We start from the raw sequence: 15,549 nt of genomic DNA on the forward strand, positions 1-15,549 counted from the left end.
GCTTCCGCTGTAGATAGCTCCTCGGACAGCCAACTAACCTTAGAATCCATACAGGACATGGTGAAGACGAAGCTGCAACGACACTCCGGGGTCATAGCAGAGCTGAAGGGCACAGTGGCTAGCCTCATAAGAGACAAGTCTCACCCTGCACCGTCCCCAGGTCCTGACGCATCGAAGCTTCTGCCCTTCGATAAAAATAACCCTTGGAGGTGAGCATTGCATGCCCCTTATTTTGGATGGCACGCTTACACTTGAAGGGTTAGGGACCCGCCCTCTCGAAGATCTGGAGTTCTTCCCTCCAGGTCTCCAGTTCCCCTTCAATGGCTTTGTTCGCTTACGTGAACATGCCTTAGTGCGGATGGACAAGGTCCCGAAGGAGACGGTTATATTCCCAAAGGAGCAGGCCCAAGCTGTCTGGGCCCGTTCTCTGGCGGAATGGGGTTGCCGTAATTCCAAACAAACCCCCCAACAAAGGAGCGTATACCATCTTTATCACTCCTCCGTCCATCCCTTCCCTGCTTACTGATAAAATCGCGGAATTAACTATTCAGTCAGTTAAGGATGGCATTCCCATGCCATCCCTTAAAGAAACAGATCCCACCACTCTCCTCGTCCCTGGCACCTCGGCGCTCTGGAACGAGGCTTCCTCTATGTTCACGGTGGGTAAGTTAGACCCAGACTGCGTTTCCTCTCTCTTCTCGGAGAGACTCCCTAAGATAACGGACCACTTATTGAAAGTGGAATTTGAATCGAGCAACCGGCTGGTAAGAACTCTTAACTCTGTAGTTTCCTCAGAGCTCATTGCCTCCTTATATAGTGATGAACCTCTCTTCCGGGTGCAGGCGAAGGACCTCCTGCAGTCGTTCCAGTCGGACCTACGTGACTTCTGGACGGCGAGAACTAATTGTCGGAAGCATGTTCTCGCTGAAGCCTCTATTCGGCATGAGCCCAACAAGCTCATTACCTCTTCCTGTTGGGGTAAAACCCTGTTCCCCCAGGAAGAAGTTGATAAGGTTCTCCAAGACGCAGCAAGGGCTAATCAGAACCTTCAGCTTAGGTGGGGCCTTTCGAATAAACGTAAGTTTGAGAACTTGCCCCGTCAACCCTTCTCAAAGAAAAAGCAGAGGACGTATGTTCCTTATAACACAGGTAGAGGTCACCTTCATCATTCCACGAGCCCTCATTCTTCAACTCCTTCTACGTCTAAAGCCCCTCCTCAACAGATTGTCTTCCTTCCGGCTCCTCAAGGTTCCCAACCAACTGCAGCTACTTCTTGGATGACCTCCCCCGCCTTCAATCAGGCGTACGAGACCTCGGGTTCCTTTCGAGGATACCCTCGAGGCGGCGCCAGGGGAAGAGGTCAGTTCCGCCAACGAGGCGGACCTAAAGCTAAGGGTTCCCGAGGGGGTCGTGGGGCTAAGTTCAGCCCCACGCAATGAAACAACTCCGGTAGGGGGGAGACTGTTCCAGTTTCGGGACCAATGGACCTTCAGTCCTTGGGCCCACAGTATAGTATCAAAAGGCCTGGGCTGGAAATGGCCACTAGGTTCGCCACCTCCCATAGTGTCCTTCTTCCAGAAGCCCACTCCCATCTTCAAGGAATACACCAAGGACCTCCTGAAGAAGAAAGCGATAAAGAGGGTATGGTCCCTGAAATTTCAAGGCCGTCTGTTCACGGTGCCCAAAAAGAATTCATCGGCGTTAAGAGTGGTCCTGGACATGTCCAAGCTGAATTCTTACATTCTTACATTCCGCATGCTGACTATCTCTCAGGTACGGACCTTACTTCCCCGTGGGGCCGTCACCACCTCTATCGATCTTACAGATGCCTATTATCACGTCCCAGTAGCAAGAAACTTCTCTCCTTACCTCGGCTTCCGCCTGGGCAGGAAATCTTACGCGTTCAAAGTGATGCCGTTCGGTCTCAATATCGCTCCCAGGATATTCACAAAACTAGGGGAGAGGATTCTAGAACAGCTCAGGAGCCAGGGGATCATGGTGATCGCTTATTTGGACGACTGGCTCATCTGGGCACGGACGATTCAGGACTGCCACATGGCTACAACCAAAGTGGTTCGGTTTCTGCACAAGGTGGGTTTCCAAGTCAACTTACAGAAATCCTGCCTTCAACCAGAAAGCAAATTCGAATGGTTAGGTATCCGATGGGACCTCAAAAGTCACGAACTGTCTCTTCCTCCCATAAAGGTCAAAGAGATAGCTTCGAAGACAAGACACTTTCTCAAGAACGAACATATTTCAAGAAGGGCCTTAGAAAGAGTGCTAGGCCTCCTCCAATTCACTTCAGTGACAGACCTCTTATTGAAGGCCAAACTCAAAGACATCAACCGAGTTTGGAGAAAGAGAGCTACAACCCGATTACGGGACAGAATATCGAAGATCCCCTCAGTCTTAGTTCGTCGCCTCCAACCATGGTCGAAACAGGAGAACCTCTCAAAATCGGTTCCTCTGCAATTCCCTCCTCCACATGTGACGATTCACACAGACGCGTCTCGCAGTGGTTGGGGGGGCTATTATCGACACCAGATGTTTCAGGGCTCTTGGTCCCCTGCGATGCAACAGTTCCACATCAACGTCTTGGAGGCCATGGCAGTGTTACTGACCTTAAAACGGCTGTCCCTTCCACGCTCCACCCACATCAGGATAGTCTCCGACAGCACGGCGGTAGTTCACTGCATCAACAGAGGCGGATCGAAATCTCCCAATCTCAATCAAGTCCTGGTCACCATCTTTACCTTGGCAAACGAAAAGAACTGGTTCCTGTCAGCCACTCACCTAGCAGGAGTCCAGAACGTGATAGCGGACTCACTATCCAGGACAAAACCACTAGAATCGGAATGGTCCCTGGACGAAAATTCCTTCCGGTGGATTTCGAGACTGGTTCCAGGTCTCCAGGTAGACTTGTTCGCGACACAACTCAACCACAAACTTCCCTGTTACGTGGCCCCGAACCTGGACCATCAGGCTTGCGCTATGGACGCACTAACCCTGGATTGGAACCGTTGGAGGAAGATTTACCTGTTCCCTCCGGTGAATCTTCTGATGAAAGTTTTACCCAAGCTACGCTCCTTCCACGGAAAGGTGGCTTTGGTAGCACCTCAGTGGCCAAAAAGCAGCAGGTTTCCTCTCCTCCTAGAGTTGAAACTTCGCCCATCCCGGATCCCATTCCCCAAGCTGACCCATGTGGTCCAAACACGGACTGTGTCAGATTCCTCAAGGATAGTGCAAACCCTAACTTTGTGGATTTCATGAAATTTGCAGCCCATAAGGATGCAGCTTTTGACCCGGAAAATGTCCTCTTTATTGAATCAGACAAAAGAGACTCTACGATTAGACAGTATGATTCGGCAGTTAAGAAGCTAGCGGAATTTCTTAAAAATTCAAATGAATCTCGAATGACCCCGAACCTGGCCATTTCGTTCTTTCGGTCCCTTTTTGACAAGGGCCTCGCAGCTAGCACTATAACCACAATTAAATCAGCTTTTAAAAAGATCTACGTGGGGTTCAATACTGACCTCGCAGATTCTTATTTCTCATCCATTCCGAAAGCCTGTGCTAGGCTCCGACCTTCTATTCGTCCACAAAAGGTCTCGTGGTTTCTGAACGACGTCCTCAAGCTCGCGTCTGACACTGATAACGAATCCTGCTCTTACATATCGCTCCTTAGGAAGACCTTATTTCTTATGGCCATGGCCTCAGGTGCTAGAATTTCAGAATTGGCAGCTCTCTCCCGTAATCCGGAAAACCTAGATTTCCTTCCGTCAGGAGAGGTTCTTCTCTCCCCAGATAGAGCTTTCCTAGCCATAAATGAGGACCCACAAAATAGGTGGTCCCCTTGGAAAATTATTCCTCTTCCCCAAGAAGCTTCTTTGTGTACGGTCGCTACACTCCGAGCCTTTTTAGCAAGGACTGCGTCACGCTCATCTGGACCCTTGTTTGTCAGGGAACAAGGGGGTACTATTTCCATCCAAGGCATCAGATAGCAAATCCTTTATTTTATCAAGAATGCTAACCCGGAATATTTTCCACATGCACATGATATCCGGGCAGTAGCCACCTCCATCAATTATTTTCAGAATATGGATTTTGATGACCTTAAGAAGTACAAGGGTTGGAAATCCCCGATGGTTTTCAAACGCCACTATTTGAAGAACTTGCAGGCCCTTAAGTTCCCTACTGTTGCAGCTGGGAGTGTCGTCTCCCCCGATTAATTTCTTCTTTTCTCCTTTTTCGTCCTCCTCTCAACCTTCTCCCTCCCCCCTGCCACTCCCACCACGTTGCCTCTCACCTTGGTCGGTGTTTTTTGCCTCATTGATGTGTTATGTCGGTGGATTAGCCCACTTTTATTTTATGTCAGGTTGATTTGTTCATGCTGGTAGCTCTTAAATTTTGGATTGTATATAATTATTGGTATTCTAGGGTATGGTACAGTTTGTCATGTCTTTGTACCCATGTTATTATGTTTTGCATTCTGCCAATTTTGATTCCATTGCTACCTTTGATTTTGATTGTTTTATTTTGATATTATGGAGTTATGTACATTCCTGTGCCTACATGGTGATGTTAGTTTTTAAGGAATTCTTATTTTGTCTGGGGAAATTAATTAATTATTATACTTTACCTCCAGTTTCCGATAATTTTACTTACCTTGATTTTGATGAGATTTGATGTTTATGTCTGTTACTTTCCGTGCCTTAATATAGTAATCCCCAGCTATACTTACGTTTTTTATTTAACCTGTTGCTTGTGGGCTTGGAAGGCATTCTCTGGTACATTTTCACCGGGCGTCACAGGTCGACCCAGAAAAGGGATTTTGACGAAGGAAAAATCTATTTCTGGGGAGATACCTGTGACGCCCGGTGAAACCCTTCCCTATTTCTTACCCGACCCTTTCCTTTCCAAGCCTTTTCTTGTAGAAGGCAGGCATCGCTGAGTGGATCAGGTGAGTTAGGTTGGTGCCGTTAGGGCGGCTCCCCCCTTTTGAGGAAGGATTGATCTAAATGGAAGATGACCTGTGAATAGTGGTTTTCACACGCCCTTTCTTTATACATGACGCCCTTAGGGTGCTCGCGCGAGGGTAGTAACCTCTGCATTCTATGCTTTAACTTTCTCTGGTATATTTGGAAGTATTTATATCAGATAAGAGATAAGAAGGACCCTTTTCACCGGGCGTCACAGGTATCTCCCCAGAAATAGATTTTTCCTTCATCAAAATCCCTTTTTTATACGTTCTTACGCATTCCAAAATACCCAAAATATTAATAAAACGTGTACCTAAACAACAATGATTATTTAAATGTGTACGAAATTGGTCGGAAAACTATATAAAACAATTTTAAACCGTACCTTTGAGCAGCGGTTCGATGGCATACAGGAATGGATGTGGAGAGGATGGAAGGGGGAGGTTACTGCTTGGAAGGAGAGTCCCCTTCCATGAAGTGGCTAGGTAGTTCTCCTTAAGGGTTTTTTTTCTCTCTCCAGTAAAAGGTTGGGCAAATATCCTTCAGGGGTTCTTTCTCTTCTGTCTCTCTTCTTTGGAGGGGAATCAGGCTGGAATGTAGCAACTCTCTTTTCTTTTATGAAAAACATGTCAATTGTCAGCTGCTTCTTTCTCTTCTGCACTATTCTTCTAAAGTGAGACATAAAATTATCATTAAAGATATTCACTGCCCGGTCCGAACTGGCTGCCTCCCCATGCCTAGTCACGCGGTGAATACCAGTTCTGTTCCGGAATTTCTCGAACCAGCCCCTGCTTGCTTTAAAAGTAAATGACGAATCACTTTCACTAGTACTGACACTTTTCTTCACGAATTCTTCATAAATATGAAGAGCTTTCTCGCAAATGAAAGTTTCACTTATACTTTCCACGGCCAACTGCTTTAATAAATATAAGGTGCAACTTTTCCATTTCTTCAATTACTTGTGGCCTTTGCTTACTAATTACTGTCACTCCCAGTGCAACATTAGCTTTCTTTATCACTTCCTTATTTTTCAAAAAGGTCGAAATGGTCGACTTCGCCATGCCATACTGTAAGGCTAGATCAGACACTCGTACACCATTCTCGTATTTCGCAATAATTTCCTTCTTCAACTCGATCGTTGTTCTCACTGTTTTCCTCTTATCCCTCCACTTATCACTAACTTTCTTGGGGCCCATTATTATCGGCAAAAAAAGGCAATAAAAGACACTAAAGCACAGAAAATTCTCAACACGTATTGTCGGACTGACGATCTCTTTTGAAATGATGCTACCCGACCAGGCGAGAGTAGCCGAGATGGCCGCTCATCTCACTCGGCCACGCGTTCGGCTGTGTTCGAGTTCAGATTTTTGTTCGAACACCGCAGCAAAAATTACTCAAATTTTTTGGTAGAACACCGATTTGTTCGAATTTAGAGTCATTCGACTACAGAGGTATCACTGTACTGATCTCATTATGAGACTTGCTGCTGTGATTGTTAATTAGAAAATAATCCGTCGATCTGGTGATTGGCGGGCAAGCCGTGGGTTGACAATTGTCCGTAGTCTCGGAATCCACAACAGGTGGAAGTTGCATACACGGGCTGAAGCGTTGTCTGTAGGGAGAGAGAGAAAAAAATTGCAGATCCTTGGGAGACGACAAGATCAGCAGGAGACAAGAAGACTTTGTTGTCAGTAGGAGTCAACGGAAGGACGAACAGGAGGCAAACCTCGTACACAGCTTATACGTCAGTCGCACTAACAGCCACTGACTTCACACCCCGATGTCGTTTAAAAGCACTGTAGAAGAAACAAAGAGAGAATTAAAAATTCCTCCCTTCCGGGAGGAAAGAAAAAACCCAACCTGCGGACGGGAGAGGTTACCCCCAAGAGGAGTTGTCAGCGCAGAGGATTCCATCCGATAAACTCGCACAGACAAACCACGACATCTGAAAACTGCCACATTACTCTATAATGGAGTGTCAGGTTAAAAACACAGTCACATCCGTAAAGAAAAAGAATGAGTGTAAAGCAATAGTGATGAATGGCTAAGCCTTGATGGAAGAGAGCGGAGACGTCCGCTCTCTACCAGCCAAAAGCAAAAAAGTGACGTAGCTCACAGCTGTGCGATTATATAAAGGCAGCTGGGTACCCCCTAGCCAACCCCTGCATACCCACTCAAGTGCTTAAACAGGGTTGCCACCTCACATTTTAAAACTAATGTCTGCCTTCCAGCTCCGCCAAAAGTATATCCACATGAATAACAAAAGGTTTATCTGCAGAGGAACAAAGCCAGATTATGAGGCTGCAGAGAATATATCTGTACATTATTGCACTGTGGCTGAAATCAAAATGGGTGCTCAGTTACTGTCAGGTGGCCTGCTGCTACCGTCCACCTGCAAGCAGCTACTACCACCTTGTTAAAAATTTTAACGCCCATGTCCAGCTTTGCTGAAATCATTCCCTTATTTAAGGACAATGTTTTGTATTTGAGCATGAACAAATCACATCATACAATAAATTAGACACCTACTTCATATCTGTAAGGGTCTTCTCTTTTTGAGGTTCTTGCATTCTCAGTCGCTTTGCTGGGTTTTCCCCAAGAAACCCTGCCATTGAGGGGAAGCCTGAAGATCCCTGCTGCCATGGCATTCTGCATACCTGAAAAATAACAGGACTATACACAAAATACTGTAAATTAATTCCATATTCATCTTTAAATTATAAGCTATTGACTTCAAAGAGCAAGCTTCATGACCTTGAAATATGAAAAAAAACAATAGTAATTAATATTTTTCCTAGGAATAGGGACCTGGGTCCTTTAATAGGAGTATGATTTCAGTGAAGCTGTAATGGATGTTAAGCTTTTCACGAAGGAAATATACAGATAGTTACCTGTCAGATGGCAGATGTGGAACAACCCTCACTTTGACCTTTAACCTAGGACTTGCAGAGTAGTTGAGGCAGAGAGTACCTTGAAGGACTCGCATTTGTAGTTAGGAAAAATTACAAATTCGTAGATAAGTTGTATTTTTCCTAACTATACAAACCTTAGCTATTTAATAGGGGTATTACTTTCGGCGTAGCTGAAAGGACGAGCCATTAATTTTCAACGAGGGTTTACTACCCACACCGCTAGTTAGTGGGGGTAGGGGAGGGTAGCTTGCTACCCCCCCCCCCCCTCTCTCACACACCTGAGCTTGAGCTCACTTTGTTTGGAGGTAGGACTTCAAGGGGGATAGGGCTGGCAGGCAAGTTTGGTTAAATACAGCTAATGTTTGTATAGTTAGGAAAAATACAAATTATCTACGAATTTGTCATTTGTTCCGTAACTGGAATACAAACCACGCCATTTAATAGGGGTGACTCACCCATTAGGAAGGGTGGACGTCCCAGCCAGCCTGGCTTTTGGCTATGCCCGGGGACTCCTTATTTGTGTGTGTAAGCACCCAAGAAATAAGGAGTCCCTGCACCTCGCTAGAACCTTGCTACGCAAGGTCTGTGGCCTACGCAAGCTGTGTGTGAAGGTATGAAGACATGTGACTCGTCCTAGAAAGTTGTTCTGAAGTTCTATAGATGGAAACTTGTAGACTAGGACTTTCCCAATACCACCTCGTCAGGGTATGGGGACATAACAGTATTAATCTTAATACTAGGAACACAAGGGAGCATGGTTTACCTGCAGTGATTTGAGGTCAGCTATGCAGAGAACCCAGGATGCTGCTTTCCCCAAGAGAGGGGATGATAAAGAAAAGAATAAGGGCCAGTCTAACCTTTTCATTCATGCAGACTAAAACCGGGTAACAATGCCCTCAACCTTCTGCTACTTGTCCAATAAGGAGCTTGAGGTTTTAACCCAGCTGTTGTGCAGCCACCACAAGACCGATAGAGAACATATCGAGTCTCCTGTGGGTCACGTCTTGCAGGTAGTGGGATGTGAACGTTGTTTGACGTTTCCACACCCCAGCTTGAAGAACCTGCGTCACTGAAAAATTTCTTTTGAAGGCCAGGGACGTAGATATGCCCCTGACATCATGTGCTCGGGGGCGACGTGACGAATCCATGCAGAGATGGTGTTCTTGGTGACCCTCCTCTTAGTCCTTCCTGTGCTGGAGAATAGTGCTGGCACACGAGGACGGGCTGCGGCTGTTCTTTTGAGGTACAGCCTCAAGCTCCTTACTGTGCATAGTAAGAGATGGTCTGGGTCATCTGCTACAGTACGGAGACTAGAAATCCGGAAGGAGTCGAATTGAGGATCCGCTACTCCTGGATTCTGAGTCTTAGCAATAAACTCAGGGACGAAGCTGAACGTTACCTCCCCCCATCCCCTTGAATGGGTAATGTCATACGAGAGACCATGAAGTTCGCCGACTCGCTTGGCCGAGGCCAAAGCTAGCAGGAATACCGTCTTCCAGGTTTGGTGGCGATCTGATGCCTGGCGTAATGGTTCATAGGGAGGTCTCTTAAGAGACCTGAGAACTCGAACCACGTTCCATGGGGGAGGTCTCACTTCCGACTGAGGGCAGGTGAGTTCATAACTACATATGAGTAGAGAAAGTTCTAGCGATGAGGAAATGTCCATTCCTTTCAGCCTGAAGGCGAGACTTAAGGCTGAGCAATAGCCTTTAACTGCCGAGACTGAAAGGGGCATTTCTTCATGAAAATACACGAGGAACTCCGCTACTGTTGGAATAGTGGCATCGAGTGGAGAGATACCAACCACAGAGGACTTTCCACTTTGCCTGGTAGACTGCTGCTGAAGACTTTCGCAGGTGTCCAGACATAAATCCTCTCTCAGAGAGGAGATGCTAGATAGTCTCCAGGCGTGAAGCCGTAGTGAACCTACGGCTTTGTGGAAGATGCTGGCATGTGGTTGTTTGAGTAGATTGTGTCGTGGAGGAAGTTCTCTTGGTGGCTACGTTAGGAGTTGCAGAAGGTCCGGGAACCATTCTGCATGATGCCATAGCGGAGCTATGAGGGTCATTGAAAGATAGACCAATGTTCTGGTCTTGTTGAGTACCCTCCTCATCAGACAGAACGGGGGAAAGGCGTAAACGTCGATGTTGTCCCACCGTTGTTGGAAAGCATCTTGCCAGAGAGCTTTGGGGTCTGGGACTGGGGAACAGTACAGCAGGAGCCTGAAGTTCAGGGCCGTTGCGAAGAGGTCCACAGTCGGAGAACCCCACAAAGTCAGGACTTTGTTGGCTACTAGATGATCCAAAGATCACTCGGTACTCACTATCTGAGATGCTCTGCTCAGGTTGTCGGCGAGCACATTCCTTTGCCCGGAATGAAGTGTGCCGATAGTGGTATTGAGTGGATTTCAGCCCATCTCAGTATCTCTACTGCTTGATGGGATAGTTGCTGTGAAAAAGCACCTCCTTGTTTGTTGATGTAGGCCACTACTGTGGAGTTGTCGCTCATCACCACCACAGAGTGACTTGCCAAGTACTGTTGGAACTGTTGAAGGGACAGAAAGATGGCCTTCATCTCTAGAAGACTTATGTGGAGGTACTTTTCTGACTCTGACCAGAGGCCTGAGGGCGTGTGGTGCAGCATGTGGGCCCCCCACCCTTTTTTCGAAGCGTCCGAAAACAGCATCAAATCCAGGGGGAGGACGAGAAGATCCAGTCCTTTTCGTAGGTTCTCATCTGCCACCCACCACTGGAGATCCGTTCAGTTCCGCAGGTCCCATGTGGATCTGGATGTCCGGGGAGTCGTACCCTTGATTCCACCGGGACTTGAGTCGCCACTGGAGGGATCTCATCCTGAGGCGACCATTGGGAACTAGACGGGCCAGCGATGAAAGGTGACCGAGGAGACGTAACCACGATTGGGCAGGAAGTTCTCGTCTGAGAAAAGGTCTTGTGACCTTCTTCAGCCTTGCTATCCTGTCGTCTGATGGGAAGGCTTTGTGGAGAGTGGTCTATAATCATGCTTAGGTATACCAATCTTTGAGTGGGCAGCAGTGAAGACTTCTCGAGATTTACCAAGATCCCCAGATCTTGGCAAAGTCTCAGAAGTTTGTCTCGGTGTTGAAGAAGGGTTGACACCGAGTCTGCTAGGATTAACCAGTCGTCCAGATAACAGAGGAGACGGATGACAATCCTGTGTGCCCAAGATGATACTAGGGTGAACACTCTGGTGAAGACTTGTGGTGTTGTGGAGAGAAAGAAGGACAGCACGTTGAACTGGTACTTTCTGTTGTCTAGGCTGAATCTTAAGTACTTCCTTGAAGATGGATGGACTGGGATCTGGAAGTACGCGTCCTTTAGGCCCAGTGTGGACATGAAGTCTTGCAGTCTTTCTGCTAGTCTGACCGTGTCCGCCGTCTCCATGCTGAACGGAGTTTGTTTGATAAACTTGTTCAGAGCTGAGAGGTCGATGACTGGTCTCCAGCCTCCAGACACCTTCTTCACAAGAAAGAGTCGACTGAAGAAGCCTGGGGACCTGTCGAGGACCTCTTGGAGAGCGCCCTTCTTCAACAGGGCCTGGACTTCTGCCCAAAGGGCTTGGCCGATCCCATGGCAAGGGAGTTCAATGACACTGGATTCATCATCAGGGGAGCTAGAGATATTATGAACGGGACGCGATATCCTAGACTGATCACAGAGAATGTCCAGGAATCGGCCCCGAGTTGCTTCCACCTGTTTGAGCAACTTTGTAGGCATCCCCCGACTGGTGGACATGCAGGGGGACTGCCTATCCTAGCATTTGTGGCCTCGGCTGCTCCCTCTAGGATTCTTGCCTCCCCTGGAAGACTTTTTTCCTTTCCTTTCTTTAACAGGAAAGAGCTTAGACACCAAGGCCTTCGCTGCTGTTGTCGTCTTAGTGGTCTTGACTGGACGGGACTGCTGTGGTGCTGGAGGCTTATAAGGCTTGGATGTTAAAGTCCTATGAAGGAGGGAGTCTTGATGAGACTTCCTCCACCTCTCAGCGGCATGTTCCACATCCTTAGGCTCGGACAAGACGGATCCCTTTAGGGAGGAATGTCTGAGCCTATTGATCTCGATGCTAGGGACCTTCTGATGGAATCTCTCAGCTACTGCATCCCGACTTTTCAGGATGGTATTTTCCCACAAGTTCGAGACTTGGTGGGCTAGAAACTCGATCGTGCGAGTACCTGAGAGAAGGAAGGTTTCCATAGCTTTCCTGGTATGTTCTTTGGAGAAATCCTCAGAACGTATCAGGATACCTAAGGTCCCCAACCAGATATCGAGCCACAAAGTGGCTTGCATAGCACACTTCACAACTTTCTCCTGGTTGAGGATCTCGGCTGCCGAGAACGAGACCTGCCGGTTGGAGTGTCTCTCAAGAGGGACTCCCCTGGTTAGCTCATCCAGCGAGTGGTGAAGAGGAAGAGCTAAACAAGGCTCCTCAAGGATCTCTAAGTACCTCCTCTGCTGTACACGAGGAGGTGGGAGAAGCTTGTTGGTGGCACCTGAACGGTTGGAGGAGGACATCTTGGAGAGCTGTTGTGAGATCTTGTCCCTAGTACTCTTAACCCATTGAGATCAGGGCAGTGCTGCACTGGTCTTGGAGGGTTTCTGAGCACCAAAGACACGGTCCAAGACCGTGTCCTTGCCCTCTCGAGGAGGGATCTCTGGGTCGGAAAACCCGTTGAGAGCCCCCATTAGAGCCAGAACTTACCAAAACGCATGTTCTGACTCTTGCTGTTCTCCTCCTGTTGTAGGACTTGCAGCGAAGTTTCCTTCTATCCCCAAAGGCTCTTCTTGGGGAGAGTCACGGACGTTCCCTAAGTGGCTAGCTGGCTCCATCCTAGTCCTAGTAGAGGACTTCGGCAATGTTTTGGAGTCCTTAGATTCCTTCCTGGGAAGGATGTAGGACTCCAACATTGACGAGGGTGGCATGTTCCTTTCAATCCCCGACTGAGTAGACCCCTCCGCGCGAGGAGAGGTTTCCCCCATTGGTGCGATGGGGGAAAGTCTCTCTTAGAGTGATTCCCTTGGGGACGGGAAATCTTTGTCCGAAAGGGAAGGAGAGGCAGTCTGAGGAAAGGAAGGAATCTGCCTCGAAGGTCTGCGTGGAGTCAGTTTCGCCCTTGGGGAAGTGACCGCGTCTGGAACTCCTCTTTTTCTCTTCAAAGGGGTAGAAGAAGCCATAGTTCTGTGTCCTAATTCAGAGAAGACAGGCTTGAAAGCCTGCGTTGCGGCTCTGATCAGTGCACCGAACCAGGGCCGTTGGCTGACAGATGCGCTGTCAGACATACCCATTGAAGGGACGGGGATTGAAGGATCCTTGGGAGGAGTCCCCATCATTGGTGGGTTCGCCTGTGGTGGCTTTGGGATCCTCGACCTCTCTAGATGTTTCCCTTCTCCCACAATGCGCGGTGGTATGCCCTTGCGGGGAAGGGAATGAGGCGATGGCTACCTTACCGTGCATAGTTCAGTAGTCTCACGCGCGGAAGGATATTGACGCTCGCGCGAGGGAGAATAATGGCGCTCGCGTGCGGGAAACTGTCGGTGCGCGCGCACGCGCGGGAGACTGTTGGCACAAGGGCGCGCGTGCAGGAGACTGTTGGCGTGCGAGCGCGTGTGCAGGAGACTGTTGGCGCACGCGAGCGTGCAGGAGAGTATTCGTGCGCGCGGACGCGCAGGATTACTACGTTGAGTGCACGGGAGAGAGTTCGCGCGCACCTATACCAGCCGTAGGGCGCACGCAGGAGAAAGATCCCAAGCGCGCAGGCGCGCAGTTGAATCATGTGGGGCGCGTGGGAGCGTGGGCGCGTAGTTGAATCATGTGGGGCACGTGGGAGCGCAAGAGAATGTTGGCGCGCATCCTTTGGAGAGGATGGGCGAGCGTGCGCAGGGCGTGCTCGCGTATCCTCACGGATGCGTGCGGGAGAAGGCTGGCGCGAAGGTGAGCGCTGGCGCGATGGTACTGGTTGGCACGTGGGAGAAGCCAGCTTTGTTGACTTCCCAAAAGCACTACGCTCAGTAGATCGTTGGCGAGCAGGAGAGTTGGATGTTGGGCGCATATGCGCGCGGGCAGGAGACTGATGGTGCGCAGGAGAGCACTGGCGCGCAGGAGTTTGATGGCTCGCAGGTGAGTATTGGCGCGCAGCTGGGGGCGGGCGCATAGGAGAATGTTGGCGCGTAGGGGCAGGGCGCGCAGGAGAACGTGAGCGCATATGCACATGAGGGCGCGCATAGCGCGTGATGGAGCTATGCTCCTGTTGGGGCGTTTGCGCGTGTTGGTGCGTACGCCCTTGATGCCCTGTGTTAGGGTTTAGTGATGGGGCCTGACGAGCTACTAAGGAGCGTTCGTCAGGTTTCATTGGCGCGTAGCGCGTATGTGGTTGGCGCGTCTTAGCATGCTTAGGTGAAGCCTTGTTAGGCCCGTGTAGAAATGGTGACGGCAGGTCGGCAGGTCTGTCGGATGGAAGGTCGACGTGTCCTGTAAAAGGACGACCTTCCACCGAAGGAGATCGCGAACGATCTGCAGAAAGGTTCAGGACCAGTGCAGGAGCAGTGATAGATGCTTGGTCTCGAGGCTCCTCTGCGGTGGACTGCATCGAAGATGTTGAACCAAAGAGGCGTCTCTTCACCGCAGGGGAAGGAAGGCCTCTAAGGCAAAGAGGAAGGCGAGCCTTCCGACGAAGGCGCCCTCTGGGGGCCGTTGGATCAGCAAGCTGACCTTCTGCAGTCCTCCAAAGAGGAGTCTCTGTAAGTGAACTCCCCCGAGGGAAAGAAACACTAGCAGGAGAGACTGACGATGGACTTAGTTTCTCCCCCGTAGGTTGAACAGGAACGGGAGAAACTAAGCCGTCAGCTACCATAGAGTTTGGAGAGGCAGAGGTGATGGGTGATACCGCATTGGATACCTCTGACACCACAACGTCGACAAGAGACAGAGGATCAACCTCTGACGGTGAGGGCGATTGCTTGACTGCGGCACCCAATCGGATGTAGTTAAGCAAAACCTCCTTGGAGGGCGAATCCGTAAGCCCCAAGGAGGACCAAAGCTGAAATAAGGTTAGTGACATATCCTCGCCCGGAGGGAGAGGTGGAGCTGCTTCGCTAGGGGAAGCAACGTCATCTCTCGAGCCCCGAGGTTGGTAAACAGTACATCGGTCTACGCTACCACTCGACAGTCTCTCAAAAGAGACTGACCGAGTGGGAGCTTCGGAGGAGGTTTGGGCAACGGAAGAAAAGGCCTTGAGTTTTTCTCCTTTCAAAGAAAACTTCGAAGAAGGAAAATCCCGTTTGGACTTCTTCCGTTGTCGCGAAAACCTCTCCCACTGGGAGGTAGACCACTCCCTACACTCACTACACCTGTTATTGCTATCACACCGTTGGCCCCTACAAGAAGGACAAAGGGCGTGAGGATCAGTCTCGACCGCCGACATGAATGTTCCACAGGGGCGGTCGGGAAACCCAGGGTAGGTGCGCATGATCGCAGAGGCCCACTTCACATATACAGAACTAGAAAAAAGAAAAGACAAAAGTAATTAAATGACTGCCAAATGATGGCGAGGATAAGAGCGGACACGTCCGACCACCATAAGAGCCGAGAGCAAAGTGAGCTCAAGCACAGGTGTATGAGAGGGGGGG

At 49.2% G+C, this 15,549-nt stretch overlaps 1 protein-coding gene across 10 annotated transcripts in view; it reads right to left on the reverse strand.

Moving 5' to 3' along the window:
• Positions 1 to 15,549, reverse strand: part of mus304 (mutagen-sensitive 304) — a 327,641-nt gene that overhangs the window by 298,351 nt on the left and 13,741 nt on the right. For all 10 annotated transcript variants that reach the window (XR_011046450.1, XR_011046445.1, XR_011046448.1 and 7 more), the window contains one exon: positions 7,509 to 7,636. Coding sequence is in view for 7 of the 10 variants with exons in the window: in XM_068386715.1 (XP_068242816.1) it covers positions 7,509 to 7,627 (119 nt within the window). In the remaining 3 variants the exon portion in view is untranslated. The remainder of the gene's footprint in view (positions 1 to 7,508; positions 7,637 to 15,549) is intronic.

This window comes from Palaemon carinicauda, chromosome 1, assembly GCF_036898095.1.
Source record: "Palaemon carinicauda isolate YSFRI2023 chromosome 1, ASM3689809v2, whole genome shotgun sequence".
NCBI classification, from domain to species: domain Eukaryota; kingdom Metazoa; phylum Arthropoda; class Malacostraca; order Decapoda; family Palaemonidae; genus Palaemon; species Palaemon carinicauda.